Source organism: Equus asinus, chromosome 28, assembly GCF_041296235.1.
Source record: "Equus asinus isolate D_3611 breed Donkey chromosome 28, EquAss-T2T_v2, whole genome shotgun sequence".
Lineage (NCBI taxonomy): Eukaryota > Metazoa > Chordata > Mammalia > Perissodactyla > Equidae > Equus > Equus asinus.
Genome location: NC_091817.1, coordinates 43,488,466 through 43,511,473, shown reverse-complemented (window position 1 = coordinate 43,511,473; position 23,008 = coordinate 43,488,466). Strand labels below are relative to the sequence as shown.

The following is a 23,008-nucleotide window of genomic DNA, read 5'->3' as shown; positions in this document are numbered from 1 at the left end:
ATGGAATGTGTGCTTGTGTCTTATTTTTTTGTGCATATATTCCTGTGGTGTCAAATTCTTTCAACTTAATTTCTGATATACTGAATATCAATAGATAGAACCCACATACACAATAGCTCTTCGGAGTGCACAGTAATGTCTGAGAGTGTCAGTGGGTCCTGAGACTAAAACGTTGAGAATCTCTTATACAGACAGCAGTTTAGTCACTTGAAGCCACAGAGATAGGCACATCTGTTTCACAATAACGTTGTTGACTTACCATGTACAAAGATGAATCACATTTTGATCTTCTAGACAAAGGAGTGTTGGGTTCATGGACTATAATCCAAGTCCCTTCCTCTTACAACACACACATACACAACTAAAAAATTGATACTGTTTGCTTGCCAGAATCTACCCACCTCCTACCCCAAGATTTCAAAGTCACAAGATTAATTCTTAGACAAGGCTCAACGCCAAACACGTGGGTTTTCCTTCTCCCCTGGTGGTCCCTGCAAGAAGCAACTTTTCCCCCAGCTCTTATCCCACCTGGCCTACTTAAGGCAACAGAAGCTTGACTCAGCTGCCCCTTCCAGAGCATATCCCCAGAGTCATGACCCTTTCTTCTTACATCTATAAAATGGGGCCAACGGTTCCTACCTCACTGAAATGATAAAATGTGGAAATGATAAAACATGCATCTAACAGTTGAGTTCTGCCTACAATGCCTAGAAGGAATGGCAGCTTCGCTCTAATAAAAGTTGCTGGAGCCCATGAACGGCTCGACACCTTTCTTTACTTTTCCTTTCAATTAAGATCGTTCAAAGAATGTCTTGCCTGGGTTTCTGGGAGGTTCTTCCTTTTGCTCCTTGGCCCTCATTTCTCAGCCTGTCTCACAGCCCCAGTATCTGTGGTCTTTTCCACCCCCGAGTCCTCACTCCAGATTCACCCTCTATCCTTAAAGTCTTCAAGGTTCTGAACATAGATCCTGCCCCTGTCCTGCTGGGACAACAGCAGGCCCTCACAGTGTGAGGAAAGGAAGCAAGAAAGAGTAGAAGGAAACAAGGGATGGTCACACATGGAAAGGATGGGCCCAAGGGAGTTGCTCATGAGTAGTAGTCGCCATTACTGACTATACACCATTTCAAGAGTCCTTGTCACCTGCTATAGTCCTTCTCACTCCAACAATCTTTGTTTCAATCCATTGACCAACAATTTTATTTGTATAATCTTTACCCCAGCCCCCATGTCATCTAGCTTAGGTTCAGTAACCATCATCCTATCATTATAATTACTTCCTTCTATATACTCTTAACTCCATCTCCCCTCTCTCCTTCAATTGAACTCACGTGGCGAATCCTACCTATGGTTAAACCCAATGCCCAGCCTGCCCCTGAACAACTGAACATGGTTGGATAAATCCCAACCATGCTTACTGATTTGACTGATCTGATTAACTTACGACCACAAATATCCACTGGCCTTCAGTACCTCCCAGCAATACCACTGTATTTTCCTAGTCAAACCACTCTTCTCTCTGAGTTGATTTTTCATATTTTAAAATCTGTCTTCAAACGTCTAACAATAGAAAAACCATATATTTCTTATCTACATCTGGATACTCTTTGGAGTGACAAGGGGTGCTATTAATAGTTTTTTGCGGGGACAATAGACTAAACCAGTATTGTTCCAGGCAAATCACATTCCTCTATTTGATACCTCTCGTTTTCCCTCACTTTCGTCTGATGATTTCATGGAAAATATAGAAATAATAGAAGAGAGCTTCAGACCTGCCAATGACCTCATTTATAGCTACTTGACTTTCCCTGTTCTTCTAATGCATGGTGTGTTAGCTTCTTGTGGCTGCTGTAACAACTTACCACAAACTTGATGGCTTAAAACAATAAAAATGTATTCTCTCATGGTTCTGGAAGCTAGAATTCTGAAAACAAGTTGTTGGCAGGGACGTACTCCCTCCAATGGATCTGAGGAAGAATTCTTCCTTCCTAGCTTCTGGTGGTTGCTGGCAACCCTTGACATTCCTTGGCTTGTAGACACATTGCTCCAATCTCTGTTTCCATCCTCACATGGCATTCTTCCTGTGTGTCTCTGTCTCTGTTTTCTCTTCTTACAAGGACGCTAGTTATTGGATCAGAGTCAATCTTAATCCTGTATGACCTCATCTTAACTAATTACACCTAGAAATAAGGTCATAATCTGGGTTTTCGGGTGGACATGAATTTTGGGGGGGCACTATTCAACCCAGCACAGAAGGATGCTGTGCTCCTGAGTCCAGCCCCTCCACTTTGGCCTTCTGCATCCCCTCCCCACTGGCCTTTTCAAAGAGATGTTCCTACAATTCTCTCCTCTCTCTGTTGCACGACCACTTCCTCCTCTTTATTGCATCATTCCTATCATTGCACAGACACGCTATCATATCAACGCCCCCCTCCACCTACTGACCCACTTCTCTGCTCTTTATAGCAAAAGGCCTTGGATGAGTCACCTGTCCTCACCATCTGTACTTCCTCTCTGCCCAAACTCTAACTCGCTTCAGTCTAGCTTTCAACATTACTGCTCCACTGAAGCTGGTCCCGTCAGGGTCACCAGTGAACTCCACCCTGCCAAGTCCCATGGTCAGTCTTCTTACCCCACCTCTCACTGACATTAAGGGTCAGCCCTGCTCTCTTTCACTTGGATTTGGGATGCGACACTCTCTTGGTTCCCTCCTTTTTCAATCACCCCTTCTCAGACTGCTTCGCTGGCTCCTCGCCCTGCTCAGGACCTCTAAATGCTAAACTAGGACTCCATGCTAGGCTCTTCTCTTCCAGATTTCTGCCCACTCCACCAGCGATCAAAGCTCGTCCCTTTCCTTACCATCAATATGCTAACCACTCCCACAAATGTCCAGCCTGGTTCCTGACTCACATATGGAATACTCCCTCATCTCCACTTGGATGTCAACGTGCATCTCAAAATTAGCATGTCCTAAAACTGAACTGTTGATTTCCTCTCACCTAGCCCTAAAACCACCTACAAAATGCGCTTCTCCCTAGTTTTCCCCAGTAAATTGCACCTCCATTCATCCAGAAACTCAGACCAAAACATAGGATTCTTCTACTTTCCTCATATCCCACGTATCCCCCTATACACCCTAGTCCAACAGCTTCTTTTCATCTTGACACCTTTCTCCTTGGTCCACATCTCTGGGATCTCACACCTGGACTTCTCTAATAGTGTCCAGCATCCCGCTTGTCCCTCTTCATTCCATTCTCTACCCAGGAGCCAAGTGATCCAATCATATCTTTGCCTTGTTCAAAGCTCCTCCAATGACCTCTGACATCACTTAGAGTGGCATCCCACTTCTCTACCTGGCCTACGAGTCCCTACATGTACCTGGCCTTTGGTTAGCTCTTGGACTTACTTCTTCCCGTGATCCCTGATACTCAGCTTCAGCCACGCCAGCTTAATTGCTGGACCTTGAACACACCAAGCTTCTCCAGCCTCAGGGCTTTGCCCTTGCTCTTTTCTCTCTCTGACATTCTCTGCCCTCTGATTTGATTTGTGTTTTCTCTCTCTTTGTTCAGGTTTCAAGTGCCACCACCTTAGTTAGGTCTTGCCTAACTACCTTATCTCAACCAGTATCCCTTCCCAGCCCTGGCACACACCCATCTCAGTTCCTCTCTGCCTCTTTATCTAGCTTCATTTTTCTTCGCCATTCTTATCAATACCTGAAACAATATTATATATGTATTTTGTTTTCTTATTTTATTCTTCACAGTCTCCTCCACTGTACTTCATGAGGGCAGGGTATCGTTTGTTTTGTTCAGTGAAAAAAATACCTAGCATGTTGTAGACACTGAATAAGTAGGACTTTACTTCAGTCATTATTATGATTATTGAAGTAAAGTATTTTTAAATTAATGCTAAAAATAAAATTTCATTAGTAACAAGAGTTTCTACATGGCTTGAGAGCAATATTCATTTTGATGGTTTTATTTGATTTAATTCCTTTCTGTAGGAATCTTGAACATTCAAGGATGTTAGGGACAAATATCAAGTTTGAAACTGGTAATAGTAGTTGTAATAGTAATTATAAAAGATACCCTTATTCAGCCCTTACTAGTGACAGGTGTCTTGCGTGTATTATCTTATCTAATTCTTGAAACAACTCTAGGGGGTATTTATCACCCCAATTTACAGATGTGGTGTAGTGGTTTTAAAATATGTCTGCAAATTCTTTGACAGTTTTGGTTTACTTTGTTGGGTTTGGGGGGGCTGGATGACAACGGCATGTGCACACTCAAGCAACCCTATGAAGAGGCTCACATGTCTAGGAGCTGAGGCCTCCTGCCAACAGCCATGTGTGGGCGCCATCTTGGACGTAGATCCTCCAAACTCAGTCAAGCCTTTAAGTAACTGCAGTCCTAGCCAACATTTTGACTGCAACTCCAGATGAGGCTGTAAGCCAGAACCACCCAGCTAAGCTGCTCCCAAATCTCCAACCCGCAGAGACTGTGGGATAAGAAATGCCTTCTGTTTTAAGCCACTAAGTTTTGGGAAAAATTTACTGTGCAGCAATAAATAACAAATCCATTTGGATATGACAGAGAGGTTAAGTCAAGAGCCTCATAGCATAAAGCTAGTAGTGATGATGCAAGAACTGGAATCCAGGTACTCTGACTCTAGAGCCCACATGTTCAACCACTGCACCATACAGGAGGTCAAGATCACATCTCAAGTAATACCAGAAGGAGAATATTGCCGCATTCTAATGCCACTGTTGGGATAGTGCTGCAATCTTTCCTTGGAGGTCACACTGGCTGGTCTTGCTCCATCACGAGGTCATGTTCTAGGCAGCCCCTGCCTTTGCGTCTAAGATCCCCACCTGCCCCAGGCTTATTCCACCCATAGTGGACACCTATCTCCCCGCATCCTTTCCCCATTCCTTTGGGCTTCTGCTTATCTGTACCTCCAATCACATAATTCTGGTAAAGCTGTCAATCATTGTACTTTTCCTGCCCCATAGGTGGGTGTATGACTTAAGCTGACCAACTATAGAGTACTATCAGTGAGTGACTACAGTAACTGGGCCAAAACAAGAGCATACGATTTACATCAGCCAAGCCCTCCCCTGGGATTTAGAAATACCATATGAAGTCTCTAAGCTGGGATGACGTGAGCTGCCAGGCATCATATTTTCAGCTGCATGGAGGAAGACTACCTTCAACAGAAAAGATGTCAGCATGCAGAAGGAGGCAGAGAGTGAGAGAGACCATTTTATATCCTTCGAGACCTTGAATCCAGCCAACCCTGAGAGCAACTCCATCCTTTTCTAATCTATGTGCGTCAATAAACTCTCTCTTTGTTTTAGATTAGTTTGAGTTGAGTTTCTATCACTCACCCTTGAGTTATGACTAGTATGAAAAGTCTATCCCAGTTTTTGGAAGATGGTGAATGTCTTCATTCTCTGTGAGCAACAATGGTTCTCTGTCATCTGAAGAACCTGGATTAGAACTGTCCATTGGTTGGGCTGACCTGCCCACAGAGGGTGAAGAAGAACATTCCCTTCATCCTTCAGGAAACATCTGGCTTTTCTGGAAGCCAGTGATGGTCTGGGGGTAAGCTCAAAATAAAACAGCGTTATGATGGATGGGTAACTCAGCCACTCAGTTTGAAACCTTAGTCATCTCTATATCCTTTCTTTCTTCAGTTGTTCACCTCCTCCCCCAATTCTCAACACACACACACACACACACACACACACACACACACACACACATCCTGTTAGTCATCAAGTCCTGTTGATTTGGATCAAATGCTTTATGGAAGTAGGTGGAGTAACCACAATGAAAGCTGGTGGCTGGTGGATTTTTCCTTCTGAACATCTTGCAAATCCAGTTTTTCCTCTGCATTTCTACTGTCACCATCGTGGACCAATGCAATTAGTCTCCCTGCCTCTAACCTCCACCCTTGCCATCCATTTCTCATATTTCTCCCAGAATTTGTTTTCTAAAGCACACTTTTGACCGCCACATGCTTTTGATGGATTTAAAAGTCTTCACCGGGTTTCCACTGCTGACTTGCTAAATTGCAAACTTCTTAGCTTGGCTTTCAAGACTCTCCATGAACTGGCCCACATTCACTCTCCAACATCCTGTGACCTCTATGAATCAATCTTCTAGTCTTCTCACACCCCTCCCATTGTAGAACTGCTTACCAACTTCCCTTACTTCTTTCCCCAAGTTAAAACACTCTCCCTCCTTTTCTATGAGTCTTCAAGATCCATTGCAACGCTACCTCCTCCATAAATTATTCCCTGAGCATGCCAATCCACAGTGAATATCCCTTCTATGAATTCCGTAAACAATTGTTGTCTAGACGAGGGTTTTTTCAAACTGTGCTCATATTCTCAGGGAGTATTTGGCTAGAGCAAGTCAAGTTTTGGGAGTTTTTGTAAAACTACTGATTACATATTCAAATTTGGCTGAGTGTATTATTTCCATATCCAGTTTCTTTCTTGTCTTCTGCTTCCAAATTACATCCTCGTGCTATGGTTGTGCATTTATTCCCAAGTACAAATTAAGGATCATTAAAATTTGTTTTGCGACCTACAGATAGAGAACTGCTTATTATTAATGTTATTATGTAAAACCATGGGCACTGGGAAAATAGTATGAAAAGGGAAAAGAACCTCTATGACAATTTCCACAGTTTCTCAACCAAATACACTTTATTATTTCCACACTCTCAGCCGTTTTTCCCCCTCACTGTTTTAGTATGGAGGTTTAACTAGAAATTGGTATAAAATTTGTTGTATTGGCATAGTCTGACAAACAGTCATTGTGTACCTACTTTCTGCCAGGAATAGTGATAGATGCTTGTGACACAAAGATAAACAAGCCCCTGCGGGAGGAGGAAGAGTTTTCCAGATGGATTCAATGTAGAAGGACATTCTAAACAGAGGGAACAGCATATGCAAACTCACGTGTCCTAGAATGAGTGAGACGTGAAAACTTTGCGGTCCGGATTCTGTGGAATTTTTTTTAATTGAAAAATTTGGTGACTTTTAAAAGTTTGACAACCTCTGGATTAAACCCTTTCTCTTTGTCATATGTGCCTCTTTGCCATTTTGTTCTCCACAAGGGCAGTTCAGGGTCCAGATTCAGACACAAATAACCTTTACTGAGATCTGCTGGTAGAGGCCACTTCATAGATCCATAGATCCTCTATTTAATTCTCCCATCATCTTAGGTGTTTATCAGCACCTCCAATTTAGACATGAGGAAAGCAAGGCTCAGATGGGTAAAGTGATTTGTCCCAAGTCTCACAAATAGGAAATGACCGAGGGATGATGTGAGTAACATCCACATCACATCTGGAGAGGTGACCAACTGGGCATTTTTTGGGCTGGGATGAGGAAGACCTTTCTTCCACTTTTCGAACAGCCTGCCGTCCCAGGTTCTAAGGTAACTACATCTTTTTTAGAGGGAAGGCTTTAAACAGAAGAGTGACCGTTTATCCACGATATTAGTAGGAAGAGATGACTTAAGGAGTTTGGACCTTAGAGAGCTTCTCCAGTCCCTCCAGCTCTGGAGCTGGCACTTAGTAGGAACTCTTTTTGTTGAACGACTGAATCCTTCTCACGTGCGCGTGGTTAGTCCCTCCTCCAGGACTCAAAGTCCCTTGTGGGCAGGGTCCCCGCTGTGCCTGTCCAGGGACACTGTGCCAGGACACTGGGCAGAGTTTGGAAAATATCTGTTGAATAATGGATGAGTGAATGAACTGGGGGAGGGGGTTATGGCGGGAAGGCCACCCTGGCTCCACAGACTTTCCAGGGTCGATGGGTGCTGTCCTGGCTCTCCCTAGTGCCTCTGGATGGGCCATTTCGTCCTCCTCCCTGTGGCCTCCCCATCTTACAGACCAGACCGGAGGGAGGGGCTATGCCGCCGGGGAGGCACCGCTCAGCCCCCAGGGGCAGGTCTCCCAGGGCGGCGCCCACTCCCCTCCCAGGGGTGGTGGTGGGGTGCGAGGGAGAGGTGAGGCCCCAGGCCGCTGAGTCCGCCTGGGGCCCCTTCTCTGCGACCTGCCACCGCAGACCTCTACCTGCCTCCCTGGCCGCCCCTTCGCAGCCCGGGGCCGGGTGTGCCCGGCGGGCACCTGGCCCGCCACCCCCGGGGGACCCCGCCGGCCGCCTCGGGAGCCCGCTCGGCGGGCCCGCGCGCTCCCCGGCTCGGGGACCGGTCCCCCGGGGCGCGGCCGGCCGCCGCCCCCGCCCCCCCGCCCCGGGGGCCGGGCCGGGCTCCCGGGGGGCGGGGACTCGCCCAGTGGCAGCAGCAGCGTCCGGGCCGGCGGCGGGCGCGGGGCGGCTTCCTGCAGGCGGCGCCGGGGCGAGCCGTTGCCCGCTGCAGCCGCCGCCGCCGGGTGGCCGGGTCGCGGTGCCGGGCGCTCGGGCCGCGTCGGTGCCTCCCGGGCGCGCTGCGCGGCCGTCGCTGCTGCCCGCGCTCGTGCCGCCGCCGCCGCCGCCGCCGCCGCCGCCGCTGCCGGTTACGCCAGCCCCGCCGCCGCCCGCTCTGATTCTGCGCATAGGCAGCCCCCAAGCCTGTCATTCTGCAAAAACACAGTTTACTCAACACACCACACACACACTCGCACACACACGCGCGCACTCACACGCGCACACCGGCCCCCGCGCGCACACGCACGGAGGGCGCGAGCGAGCAGACGCGCACAACCGGCGAGCCAAGTTCCGCAGCCTGGCATGGCTTCTGGGGACCTTTACGAGGTACGGGGCCGCGGGGGCGCGGGCGGCCCTCGCCGCGGGCGGCGGGCGGCGGGCGGGCGGCGGGGCCCGGGCCGGGGCCGGGGCCGGGCGCGAGCCGGAGTTGCCGAGCCCGCGGCGGCGGCGGCGGCGGCGGCGGCCGGAGGGCGGCGGGGGCCGGGCGCGCCTCCTCCCGCCCGCCGCCCGCCCGCCCTCCCGCGGCGCCCGCGCCCGCTCCCTCTTTCTCTTTCTCTCGCACACTCTCTCTTACTCCATCTACTTTGCGGCCTTGGAGGGGAAGGAGGAAGCCGGGCGGAGCCGGGGCGGGGGAGGTAGCGGTCCCGGGGAGGTGTTTCTCGCCCGACGAGCCGCCCCGAGTGCAGAAAGTACAGGTAAAAGTCGGCGCCGGACGTGCCGGGGACGCTGGGGGCCGCGGGGCGGCGGGGCGCGGCCCGGGCTGGGCCGGGGGCGCGGGAGACGGGGGCGGGCGGGGAGAGCCAAGCCCAGCCCCGGCGGAGCGGGGTCCCGGGGGGCTGCGGAGGGGGCGGCTGGGTGGGCTTTCGGGGGACACCCGCCAGACCGCTCCCCGGGGCCACGAGGCCCCACCTTCCTGCCCCCACCTGCTGCCCCCGCCACCGGCTCGGAAGCCCTCCCGGCCGGGGCGTGGGGGCGGTCTTTGCGCGTGTCGTGGCTCCCTGGGGGCGAGAGGGGGCGCTGCAGAGGGCCCTCGGTGGAAGGAAGAGAACATGGAAGCCAGAGGTGGGTGGTAACACGTTGCTAGAGGACAAGGGATGTGAGCCCTGCTCTTGGGCCTCTGCGTCTCCCTCGGTGGATACCTGTCTCCAGGTCCACACAGGTAATGGCCAGCATTGGATACTTTGAAAGCGTCTCCAAGTGGTCAAGGAAGACGTTAATTTGGCGTCTTTGAAACAATGGAGAAATAGCTATGGCCCCTGGAGCTAGGTTTTGGCTAGCTCTGGATACGACTCTTCCTGCTTCTGGATTCTCGACGAGTGGACAGAACTAGAAACAGTCCCCACTCCTTGAGGAGAATGCCCCCAAAGAGGTGTTGTCCCCCAAGAGGAGGTTCAGGATAAGGAAGCTAAGAGACCAGCCATCTTTAACCAGAAGGCCTGCTGATCCTTCGAGAAACTAGCTTCAGTGGTCAGCCTGGACCTGGACTCTCTGAAAATGAATGCGGTAACACTAGCTCTGGTTATCAAGGCTTTGGGCTAAATTGAGGTGAATACCCTGAAAGGGTGGAAGTAGCCTTCTGGGTAAGAGACTGTAGGGTGATTCACCCACAATGAGCTTTATTTTTTTGGGCCCTCTGGGCATCTGAAGCTTTTTCAGATGGTGCATTTGCTGGCTGATGTGAGAGAAGAAGGATGGAGAACAGGCAGGTTCGCATCTCAGCTCCCTGGTCAACCAGGGTTTTTTGGATGATTCTGGACTTGGTGAGGCCCAGATATGGACTGCTAGTCAGCGGCTCAGGTGGGGCCAGTGGATAATCTTGGCACGCCTTGAAAGAATGATGCAAGTTGACCTCTTCTCTACCCTACTGCCTTGTTCATCCCTCTACTAATAAGGAAAATGAAGTTGGGTAGGAACCTGGTGAAGAACTTTGGCAGATTGTGGCCAAGGCGTCACCCACGCACTTTGATCTGTTTCAAGATGGTGGAACAATTTCTGAAACCAAAAGTTGAAGCACAGTAAAATGGAAGATTTGATTGAGCTTCCCAAAATATAACCAGCATTATGAAGACGTTGGCCAAAAGTGGATATTGTTCAGGGGCAAAGCTCCTCTCATTGGGAGCATGCATTTTTCTACCCATTGATATTGAGTCATCTTAGAGCTGCTGACCTTGTCTGGGTCAAAAGTTGCATCATGAAGGCGTTGAGAGGGCATATTAGGGAGTTGTCAGTATTTCTCCATTTAAAGTTTGGAACTTATAGAACCTTCTGGGGATAATTTCTTGTTTAATGTTCATCTGAAACTGCCCTCCTTAACATTGGTAATTATAGTTGCCAGATGAGTCTATTAAGAGGGGAGTTTTTATACTGGCCTTGGAACTATCTTAGCACATCAAGAGTTCTTACTGAAGTTCAATAAACAGGACAATAATAATAATTACTTCTGTGTTGGAGGTAATGGTACTAGATGTAAAATAGTTTTCCCATGGCTGATTATTCGCATAGTCATTACTAAAAGGGGTAACTTGCGTTACGAGAATATAACCAAAGTCAACGTTTTTATAGCCTGTGTCTACATTACACAACATATACTGAGGAATTTAATTTGTTGTCCAAATTTAACTTTAAAAACAAGTGCTAAACTGCACCTTAGCATATATATTCCTAACTGTAAAATTGTTGTGTGTGTAAAAAAATAGGATGTTGATTTAAGGACAGATCTTGGAATATCCAGTACATTGATTGACCTTGAAAGAATAATAAAGAAGAAAACTCATCTCATTCTCAATTATGGCATTGCGTTAACTAAATATTACACTCAAGCACATATACAATGGCCTCTTGTAACCTCTAACCAAGAAACCACATTTTGAGTGGGCTGAGAACTAATAGCAATTTGTAATTGATGTGTTTCACCTGTGCGTCTACTGACATTATTCTTGAGCTTTCATGGCGAAGATGTGATTTGAATTGTAGAGATTCTTCGTCTTCTCTTTGGTATTTCAGACATTAAATTGTAAAGAGTAAACCTTCTGCCAATAGCATTTTTTAGGAATAAGTGCTGATTTTAAAGATCCCAGGGGCTGGCTGCTGTGGCCAAGTGATTAAGTTTGTGCACTCTGCTTTGGTGGCCCGGGGTTTTGCTTGTTCGGATCCTGGGCGTGGACAAGCCACCACTCATCAGGCCATGCTGAGGCGGTGTCCCACATGCCACAACCAGAAGGACTCACAACTAGAATATACAACTGTGTACTGGGGGGCTTTGGGGAGAAGAAGAAGAAAAGAGGAAAAAGAAGATTGGCAAGATGTTAACTCAGGTGTCAATCTTTAAAAAAAAAAAAAGAAAAAAGATCCTAGAAAATGAAAACTTTTTTTGTGTAATGGTACTCTTCAGTCACAATGAAGAAATATAGGATCAAGCTCAGTTGCCAAAATTTTGGATCTTGATAGATTGTTTTGCTTTGTTTGTCCTATAGCAGAGATCTCATCGTCTGGTGTGGTATAGCCATCACCTATAGGAAGCCGATCGTAAATATTGGTTGGTCTTTTCAGAGTCAGGTATCTGGATACAAAATGATCTTCCTTATCCAGATGCTGTGGTCTGCATTCTGCTAAACGTGAGGTCATAAAGTGGCAGTCTGTCAGCCATGTCTGGGCTATGTATTTTGCCTTGCCTCGAGGGTAGATCAGAAAAATGGATTTGAGTACCTTTAGATGGAGCATGTGATCTCTAGTTTGTTGTTGTCCCCGTGCTCCCTGTGACCATGCACTCATTCTGCTTCACTCATATTTATGCGGCTCCAGTTGGCATTAGAGTTTGCAACCTCAGGATTGCAGTCAATCATTCTCTAAGATGTTTGGGTATCAGGAAGACATAATTGGTAGAATAAGGAGTCCAGTTCTCTCGTCCATCTCTGTGTCCCTAACTCCTTGCCCATTCAAATACTTGTTGACTGAATCAGTGAAGGGAATACCAAATTAAGTACATTAGTCCCCTCTCATCCGCGGGGGATATGTTCCAAGACCTCTAATGGATGCCTGAAACCGCGGATAGCACTGGACTCCATACGTACTATGTTTTTTTCCTATATGTACGTACCTCTGGTAAAGTTTAATTTATAAATTAGGTACCGTAGGAGATTAACAACAATAATTAATAATGAAATCGAGCAATTATAACAATATACTGTAATAAAAGTTACTGTAGATCTTAGCAACCTCAGCATGCGATTTTTTTCCTTTCCTTATCGAGTGGAGAACTTTCACTTTTTCACTTAAAGGAAGCACTTCATGGCTTCTCTTTGGCATATCCGAATTGCCAGCATCACCACTCTTGCGCTTTGGGGCCGTTATTATGTAAAATAAGGATTCCTTGAGCACAAGCACTTGGGTACCGTGGCAGTCGGTCTGATAACCCAGATGACTACTGAGAGATTAAAGCTCAGGTAGCGTATAGAGCATGGATACACTGGACAAAGGGATGATTCACGCCCCAGCTAGGATGGATTGGGAGGGTGCAAGATTTCATCACACATCTCAGAACGATGTGCAATTTAAAACCAATGATTGTTTATTTCTAGAATTTTCCATGTAATACTTTTGGACCTCAGTTGACCGCGGGTAACCCAAACGGCGGAAAGTGAAACCACGGATAGGGGGACTGTTGTACCCATAAACAACCTTGGGTGACCTTTGTTATCCTTGTGTTGAGTGTTACCCTCTGTTCTCTTTTCTTCCCTGGCTCATGGTCTCTTGGTGGTGGTAACACCATGGGTAGGGGTGACTCTCTGGAAGGAAGTGTGGCTGAGTCCCTTTCCAGAGAACTGGCCTGTTATTCGTTGGAAAGATTGAATGTCACCCACGTGGCTTTCCCTGTGGCTGTTGGGTGGTATTTCAAACCCCTTCCCTTGTGATTAGCTGACATTGTGGAGGAGGGCTCCACTTCGTTGGCGAAAATGTTCAGAGAGAGTGCTGTATGTCTGTAGAGAAAGTCAGTAGTGGCCAAGTTGAAATTTATTGAGATGGACTTGACAGCATAGTTCCTTATGTGATTGTCAACATTCTATTTATTTATACTTCCCAAAGTTCTATCTCAAAAGGTTGAAATGTGCTATATGTCTTTTTTGGGGATTGATAAACAGGCATGCATCCATATCTATGTAATGTGTACATGTGTGTTTATATATATATATATATATATATATATATATTTCTAATATAAACTACTGCTTTCATTCCAAGTAAAATAAATAACAATAGGATAATTTTAGTTTTGTTGAAAGAAATTTACTTTAATTAAAAACTCTGCTACACTGATAAACACAGGCATTTCTGCTATAGCCCTATATATCCACCTTGCGTTCTGCAGAATCATGCGCTAAAAATACAGGGCTTATGGGAAAAACAAGACTGATTCAGACCGCTGAAAACCTATGGAACTTTGTAACCAGAAACAAAAACAAAAACAAAAACAAATCTAATAAAAGCACAGCTCGGTTAAATCTCTACCAGGCTGTTGTTTGCCTTTAACAGGTCAGTCCATCCTTTACATCCTTCAAATTGGGCCTGTGCTTCCTTCTTCTCTCTGTAGCTTGCAGAGGGCATTTGCTTCTTAGAGACCACTGTCATCAAGATTAAATCTGGGGGCTGGCCTGGTGGTGTAGTGGTTAAGTTTTTGGGCTCTGCTTTGGCAGCCTGGGGTTTGCAGGTTCGGATCCCAGGCATGGACCTGTATACCGCTCATCAAGCCATGCTGTGGCAGTGTCTCACATACAAAAAAAAAAAAAATAGAGGAAGATTTACACAAATGTTAACAATCATCTTCAACACAGCAACGGTCTTCCTCAAGCAAAAAGAGGAAGACTGGCAACAGATGTTAGCTCAGGGCCAATCTTTCTCACCAAGAAAACAAACGAAAAAATTATGACTGGCCCAAGGTGTTGCCCTCTTCATTCATCCGTATAGGGAGAAATTCTGTCGTAGCTTCATCTGTGACTTGCAGCTTCATCGGGCAGGTTAGCAGAGTGGAAAGCATAGTGTTCTCGAAGCCGCCATCAGCCGCTATTCATGTTAAAAGAAGGTGCTTGAGTGTGTATTCAGTTCTGTTCTAAGGTCTTCATATATCAAGTCTCTCTCTTTCCTTAGAGCGGGCTTGCCTATGATTGCTTCCAAATATTAGCAAACTAGGAAAAATGAAATAAGAATCTACACAACTTAGTTGTTGCGCTGACATCATTCCCCTGTTTACCAATCGTGTCTGAACTAATTGCTGTTAAAGAAACACGTGTAGAGGCAGAACAGATGGTTACCAATATAACTTCTTGAATCTCGGTACCAGTATTTGAAGAGGCAGATATGGTCAAAGAAAGTATATCGGTTGAGTTGAATTGATTCCTTGGCTCATGGTAGGCACCTGATGGATATTGAATGGGTGTATGATTCTCCCACCTTTTGAAAGTTATTTTAAATTATTCCCCATGGGTAGATGTGAGCTTATTTTCAACTAGACTTTCATGTCAAGTCATTCCTCACTGCGTAAGATCATTTCTTTGGGGGCTTAAACTGTCCTCGAAGGGAGTCGATGTAGCTCCTTGCAGCCTGACCGATTGCTAAGGAATGGTTCAGGCATGGTCATTATCAAAGATCCTAAGTATTGGAGACATACGTTTAGATTACAAAGATGAGTCCCTCTGCATCTCTTGGATGGTGAAGAGAGGTATAGATGTGGCCGAATTCATGCCACCATCATTCATTTGTTCATTTCACATTAATAGAACACCAAATATATGCCAGCTACCGGGGAAATGAGATTGTGCTTTCAATGAACCTACGGTCTAGTGGGAGGTAGAGTTAAGAAAATGATTTATAGTGCAATGGAAAAGTGTTAGGACAAGGGAACGTGGGGTTCTCTAGGAGCATGGGGAGATCCAGCCTTGGGGGAATGGGAAAAGGCCTCCAGAGGAGGTGGTGGCTATTGAGGAGTTTAAATTAGGAGATGAGCATAATCATATTTGCAGGACTTATTGAGAATATTTATCTTTTCTCTTTTTGAAAGCAATTTGTTTGTTTTTGCATCTTTAAAAAATGTAAGCATAAAGAGAAAAATAAAAAGTATAATACCCAAGAAAACTATTATTATGCATTTAGCACACACTTGATGTTCAATAAATACTAATGTGATACCTGCATTAATTAAAATGTCAGCTTCTTGATGTAGATAGAAATGTAAGAGTGAAATTGTTTTCTGTATATATTTATGTAATTAAAAAAACCAGATTGGAATGTAGGGTACATACTGTTTTAAAACTCATTTCATTTTCACATATATATGATATAAAATATGATTCTATATCATGATTTTGAATGACAGGTTAACTTTCTTTGAATAGCTGCACCATTTTGTCTGTAGCTAATCCCCTCTTGTTGGACATCTAGAGTATTTCCATTTGTAAACCATTATAAATATTGCTGTTATTAATCTCCATGAACATAATTATTTGTATGCACATCTTATTGTTTTCCTCAGGATAAATTCTGAGAGATGACATTACTAGGTTGAAGAATGTGAGCATTTTTAACACTATTGATATATAACCTCAGATTGTCCTTCAGAAAAGGACAGTGGGTTAGATTGGAGGAAGACTAGTTAACGTGAGCAGTTAATAGGCTGTTTCAGTGATTGAAACAAGCAATATTGGTGGCTTGAACTAAGGGAGTGGTAGAAGAGACAAAGAGAAATGTGTGGAATTGAAAGATTTAAAAAGAATCAGCACATATTTGGTGCATAAGTCAGGCTTATGTTTGTATATAATATAAAATATACAATAACAGTGACTTAAGGTTTATTTTCTTAGATGAAATAAGCTTGGAGTCAGGCAGTTCAAGGTTGGTATGATACTCTGTGAAGTTCTCAGGGTATCAGGCTCCTTCTGTCTCTTTCATCTTCAGCTGTGGCTTCTGTCCTCAAGGTCACTGCTTGGTCCAAGGTGGCCATGGAGCTCTAGCCATCTTTTTCATAAGAGGATGGAGGAAACAGGAAGGAGGCAAGGGCAAAAGTTAGGTCATCCTTTATAAACAGCTTACTGGAAGTGCCATACAATCCTGTTTTCATCTCGTTGGCATGAACATAATTATGTGGTCACACTTAGCTGCAAAGGAGGCTGGAAAATGTGCTTTTTCAGCTGTACTAACGATTCCTCTCTTCAATAGAACTTGATTGTCAGTATGTAGAGAATGAAGGAAAGCCAAGAGTTGAGGAACAACTTCTTGATTTCTGTTTTGGTCCAGTAGATGGGTGGTGGAACCACTCATGGAGATAGTGAACCCAGGAGGAAGCAGGGATTGAAGGAAGGGGGCTGTGGAAAGGACAATGAGTTCAGAGTATGTGTGGGACATTCAGGCCTAGATATACATAGCAGTAGGTCATATGAGCCTGAAACTCAAAAGCAGTATCTGGCATGGAGGTAGAGATTGGGAATCATTAGTATCTAGATTATAATTAAAGCCAAAGGATAGTGGGTAAACATGAGGAGGGTGCACTGCTGGAGTACTGGAGAAAATGGACATTTAAGGGATGGAAGAAGAGAAAGAAGATCAGATTTATGAGGAGTAGCAAGAGAGGCAGAAGGAAAAACAAGAGGCTTCGCTGTTATAGAAGGCAATGGAAAATGGCATTTCAAGAAAAAAGTTATGGTCAACAGTGTCCTTTGGATTAAATAACCAGGAAGTCATTGGTAACCTTAGGGAGCATCTGTTCCAAAGAGTGTGTTGGTGGGTGGGGAATGGCTTCATTGCAGTGTGATGATGAGTGAGAAGTGTTGGGAATGTGGATGTAGAGACATCTTGTATGGGCAGCACTTTTAAGAATCTCCTAGATAGTGAGGAGAGAGGGAACGTGATATCCAGGGATGAAGTGGGAGAATGGATCAGCCATCTCCATTCCCCTAGTTCTAGACATGCTTTGCTTTTTTGGATGACTTGGATAACAAAAGATTGTGGTGTAGGCTTTGGGTTATTGGACTTACATTCTTAGAAGAAGTGAATTTCCGTAAACCCTATAAACCCATCTCCTGCTGACCTATGACTGTTGAGTCCAATTAATTTTAGCTGGAGAAAAAAAAAGAGCATGTATAATGTAGGCATACAGAATCTTTCTAAATAAACTTTGGTCAAGGAAAAGATCTTGCTGAGTGGAGGACAGGGAGACAAAGTTCTTTATTAAGGGTCTGTCAGATCACGATGGTGCTATTGATAAATGAATGTGATGGTATTTTTTGTGTCCACTTGGCTCCCTCCAGTCCCCAGTTATTCCATCAAACACTGATCTAGGTGTTGCTGTGAGGGTATTTTGTAGATGTGATTAAAGTCCATAGTGAGTTGATTTTAAGTAAGGGAGATTATTCTAGATAATCATGGTGGGCCTGATTCAGCCGGTTGAAAGGCCTTAAGGTTAGAACTGAGGCTTCCCCGAAGAAGAAGAAATTCCATCTGTAGACGGCAGCTTCAGTTGGAAGAGTTCCAGCTTCCCCTTCCTGATGACCTGTCCTGTGGACTTTGGACTTGCCTAGCCAGCCCCACAACCATGTAAGCCAGTTCCTTGCAATAAATCTCGTAATGTATGGTGGTTCTGCTTCTCTGGTTGAACTCTGAAGCAGTCAGGGTTCTAGTTCACACTCCGCCATAATAACAGTGTGCCATTAGGTAGGTCTTTTAGTCTTCTTAAACCTTGGTGGCCTCTGCTGTAAGATGAGATCTCTTCTATTTTTGAAATTTCTCCTGCTGATTTGAGTCTGTTACTTCTTCAGATAAACACCTCCCTTGTTAGTAGCTGTCGTCACCTTGTTTGTATGCGTGTGTCAAGAGGGGCAAGCCCAGAGCTCCAAGAACCCTGCCAGGCCTTGGTGTTCTGTCACACTGCTGTTGTTCCGTGGAGCTGTGCTCGGATGGCCGGCAGAGGTGGTGCTGGACCTCCAGAGGAGGCCTCTTCTGGGTCTGAAATTCACCCCTTTCTTGAGTCAGCCTCCTGCTCTGGTAGTTGAGTGAGTGATGGGGGTTGTAGAATAGCTCCTCTCAGTCCTGATCCACCTCCTCTTGTCCCTTCTTTCAGCTGATTGTCTCCCTCTGACAGTGCCCCTTAGACTTAGCCGGTGGATAGAAGCCGCTACTTCTGAAGGTCGCATCACTCCAGGGCAAAGGCCGTCAGTTGACCAGCCCTTAAAACGCAATAGGTTCCTAAGAAGCCTTGGAGGGCCATTGGTTTGTCGTTTTATGTCCCATTTTTTCTTATTATAAAGGGCACTGCTCCCAAATTATTCCCTCAACTCCAGTCGCCCCAACTCTCCTAGAATCTCCTGGGGGTGACCCATCACCACGTGGCTTCATAAATGACTTAAAGAAGGATCAGCAGAAACTCGAGAAACATCTGTGGGACTGTGGCTCTGGGCCACACACTGCCATGCCAGGAATTCCCCTGCCGAGGGGCCACCACCTTATTCTCAGATTCTTGATCGGGGAATTTTCCTCTTTGGTTTTCATTGCCTTGTCTTCTAGTCCATTGTTTTAAAAATCATGTCTCAAGGGGTCTGCTAACAAACCATGGATATTATGCAAATACTGGATTTGAATTTTATTTAGAAATAGTCATTTAATAATCCATCAATCAAATATTGACTGTCTGTCGACCCCGTGCCTAGAACTTTGTGAGGTGCTAGGGCTGCAGCCTTGAAGGTCTTTTCAGTTGTTGTTCAGAATGTGATCATCGCAAAACCTAAGACCCAGATCCGGTTGTAGACCACATTTTTAACACATTGGAGTGTTCAGTACATTAAAGAGGGCAACCAGGTCAACTGTTTTTTGTGAGCAGACCTCAGAATACAGCTTTTCCCGCCATCTCTGGACATATATTTGAACTTGTGGTCAATGCACTGTTTTAGCAGTGTTGTAGGTCTGCAGTGTTCCTGGAAAATTCAGGCCTCTTCATAGCTCTCCACATAAAACTGTACAAACAAATATTCTGTACAACACAGTGCACCCCATTCAATGAAATACCACTCAGTGAGGTGTGAGATACCTCAGTGAAACACCAAGGGTCAGATGGTGGTGGTCGGTGAATGGTCTAGATGTGGTGTGACCATCAGCGTGTGATAACAATTGAAAGTCTAGCACTTTTTCTCCTTATGTTGTATAAAAGGTACTGTTGGGGTTGATTGAGAGTTCCAGATCCTTTTTCCCTGACTTTTAAATTTGAGAGAAGGAATGTGAGCACTTGTTTTATGTACAGGTTCAGCCACAAAACAGACATGTCCTTCGTCTCTTCTTTCAGACTCCAGGATCGGTTAGAGTGTAGTATACCCTGAGATTGCAAGACAAGATAATCCAACCCAAACTGATACTGCAACAGCCACTTTTCATAGCAAATCAAAGACTGTTTTCTTATTTACAAGCAGACCAAATGCAGAAATAAATTGCTGAGGCTGTTAATTGGATGACAGCTAACATCCTAGGACCTCATTTAAAATTTTTTCTATTAATCAAAATAGGCTTTATTGTGCTCATGAGTTAACTCACTGATGAGAAGCTGTCATAAGTTAAACTTACAAAAGACATCTATGCTAAGAGATTTTACGTATTTAGTTTCCTGGGGCCATTTTATTGGGAAAAGCGTTACATTGCTGAGCCCCAGCATTTTCTGTTAGACTCTAAGCTCTCTGAGGGCAGAACCATGTCTGTATTAGTCATGATGTATTCCCAACTCTTTGGCACTTTGCTGGACACATAGTAGCTTTTCAGTAAATATTTGTTGAATGAGTGATTGAAAACGTTTGAACTGATGCTTCTAGGCCACCTTGGCCTTCTCTTGAGTGAGCTTCCTTTTCTGCTTCCTGTGCGGTGGTGTTCTCTCCCTTTTCTAAGAAGATTCCTTCAGATTGTCCTTGAAATTCATGTTTCCATTTTGCCTTCCCCCAGATCTCGTGTAGCTTTGTTAGGTAACAAAAGTCCCTTAAAGCGAATTGAAACATTCAAGCCATTGTCCCTCATTATGAGTGACGACTCAGTTGAGAGTAGCCATTCTCTGTTGAGGCCTGCATGTGACAGAACCCCTTTCACGTCGACACGCACAAAGACCGCCCTATAGTTTGCAGCTGCTGCTGCCATTTGTAGCTCTGCCTCTTTTCTCTACTCTTGCCTCAGTGGGTTGGCCCCGTTTGATACACACCATCCTTTTTGGGTTGGGCTGCCTGGAACCAGACTCTGAAATGGAGAGTTGTATCCAGAGGGTCTCCTGAAGAATGCGCTTCGGAGATACACCTGTAGGGAAGTGAGGAAGGCAAGACTAGACCGATGGTGGGGCTGACCTGCAGTAAGATTACAACCGAGGTCTCAGCTGATCCTATGGAAGGCTCTTGAGCGGGGATGGCCCTTCAGAAATGTCCCAAATTGAGGCCAGGGAACTGGGCCATCATATCCTTGCATCAGCCAGTTATTGCTGGTAGGCTGCCCCATGGGAGGGAGTGTATTCTTGGGCAGGGAAGTTCCCTGTGGCAGAGGACAGTTCCCTTTGAGGGGCACATCTGTGAGCAGCAGAGATATTCCTAGAAGCAGAGGGGATGGGCACATCCACCCTGAAAAGGAGACCTGGGTGGAGCATCACATCATCCACTAATGGATGCTCCGGATCCTCCAGAATACATGTCTGTCACCTTGGTTGTATTTTAGATTATTGGTGGCTCCATTGAAGACGTCATTGGTCACTTGCCAGCTTCATGGGGCAGCCTGGTCTTGAGTCCTCACAGACGGGCGTGTGTTAGGATGGTGGTGTGATTCCCTCGTTTCCCCATGCAGCAGGCACACATGTCCACAGGGGGGCCAGTATTTTGGAGGCTGTCATTTCTGTTGGGTCTGTGCCTCTTATTCTTGAAATGTGGTTTTCTCGGTCATTCTCCCACTCTTCAGTCACCTTTGAGTCCTCATCTGTTGCTGCCTCTTCCTCAAACTTTGGAGCTTCTCAGGGTTTTGTCCAGGGTTCTTCTGTTCTCTCATTGTGCTACAGTGACTGTGTGGATGATTTCCAAGTCTCTGACGCTTGCCTGGACTTTTCTTCCGAGCTCCAGAGCTGTCCATCTAATTCCACTTGGGCTCTTCAAACTCAAAATATTCGAAGTTGAACTTACTATCTTCCTGTGTAAAACTTGCTTTTCCTTCTGGGTTCCTAGCCTCACTAGGACCTCCATCCACCTGTTCCTTAGCCAGAAGCATGGCCTCTTTCATTTTGCCCAGATACCATGTATGTTCTTCTGAGTCAGCATCCTGCCTGTTTCTTGAATCTGCCCTTTTCCCTTCTTAATCACTCTCATCACTTCAATTCAGGAGACAAACTCCCACTGCTTGGGTCGCTCCAAAACCTCTTAGCTGATACCTCTGCATCTAGTCCAGTTTTTCTCTATACTCTCCTCACAGGCTTTTTCTAAAATCCCCATTTTATCACGTCTCTCTCCTGGTGAACTACCTCTAAGTAATGCATAAGCTCTTTGTGATATGATGCCTTCTCACCTCCTACTGTGTCTCCATTTACAATAGATAGCCTCTCCAGAGAGATCTGCTCTTGGTTTCTGGAACGTTCCACGTGCTCTCCTTTAATCACACCCTTCCAGATGACTGGGGTGCTCTCCATCACCAGCCCTGCCCCATTTTTGCTCGCTTAATTCCTGCTCATTCTTTATGTCTCAGCTTAGATGGAGCTCTTGGGAAAACTTCCCTGACTCATCAAAGATTTTCTTTGGGCTCCTGTGGAACCTGATTCTTCTCTCATTATAGCCCTCGCTTTAATGTGTTGTAATTTATCATCTTGTTTTCGAAGTCTCCCCCTGGGTGGTAAGTTTTGTGAGGGCAGGGATTCTCTGTCTTGGCCCGTCTTGAGCACCAGCACAGCGCAAAACTCAAATCTGTGTAATGAGGGAATTAATATACTTGTCTTTTATTTACACGGAAGTTGAAATTGTCTCAGGTATTTCTACAATCTATTTTGTATGAAGCTTGAAGGCATTTTCAATCTTTCAGTTTTCCTAAGGGCATATAACTCCTTAGTCTCTTTTCTTTGTCTTTATTGACCAATCAATCAGTGGATGTTGGTTTCTCATAAGCAAAATTCACCGACAGCTTTTGGCTTTGTGTGGTTAATAAAGCTAAGGCAGTCAAAGGAAAGCTGAATCTTGGAGTTGGATGGGAGTTTTGAAGTCATCTGCTTAGTCTTCCACTAACATCTCCGACAAGATCAAAAGCGAGGGCCTCTTTTACTCTCTTGAAGGAGACAAATGCTTGAGATGCTAAAACTGGCTACTTGCCTTCACTAAAATCTGAGTGTGTCATACGTGAGACAGAGACAATATCTTCCTGCGCTGTTCTAGAGAGTCGCCTTGAAAATCTTGATGTCATTATTGCTTGCTTATGCAAGACTTAGTAACAGAGGCCAGTGAGGCTCAGCACAGCCTTGAGTCTTGTTTAATTCTCTTGTTGAAGAAGAATGGCGTCAGGATCTGCCTCACCGGCTGAAGTCACAGGCCTTGACATTATGGGGAG

General features: G+C 45.5%; 1 protein-coding gene across 3 annotated transcripts in view; it reads left to right on the top strand.

Annotated features, from left to right (window-relative positions):
- Positions 1 to 8,350: 8,350 nt before the first annotated feature.
- CDYL2 (chromodomain Y like 2) overlaps positions 8,351 to 23,008 on the top strand; it is a 157,011-nt gene continuing 142,353 nt past the window's right edge. For 2 of the 3 annotated variants that reach the window (XM_070500412.1, XM_044761119.2), the window contains exon 1: positions 8,351 to 8,764. In XM_070500412.1, the coding sequence (XP_070356513.1) occupies positions 8,741 to 8,764 (24 nt within the window). In that variant the 5' untranslated portion in view covers positions 8,351 to 8,740. Of the gene's footprint in view, positions 8,765 to 8,911; positions 9,133 to 23,008 lie in introns of those variants that run through there. The other variant, XM_044761120.2, reaches the window with a different exon arrangement.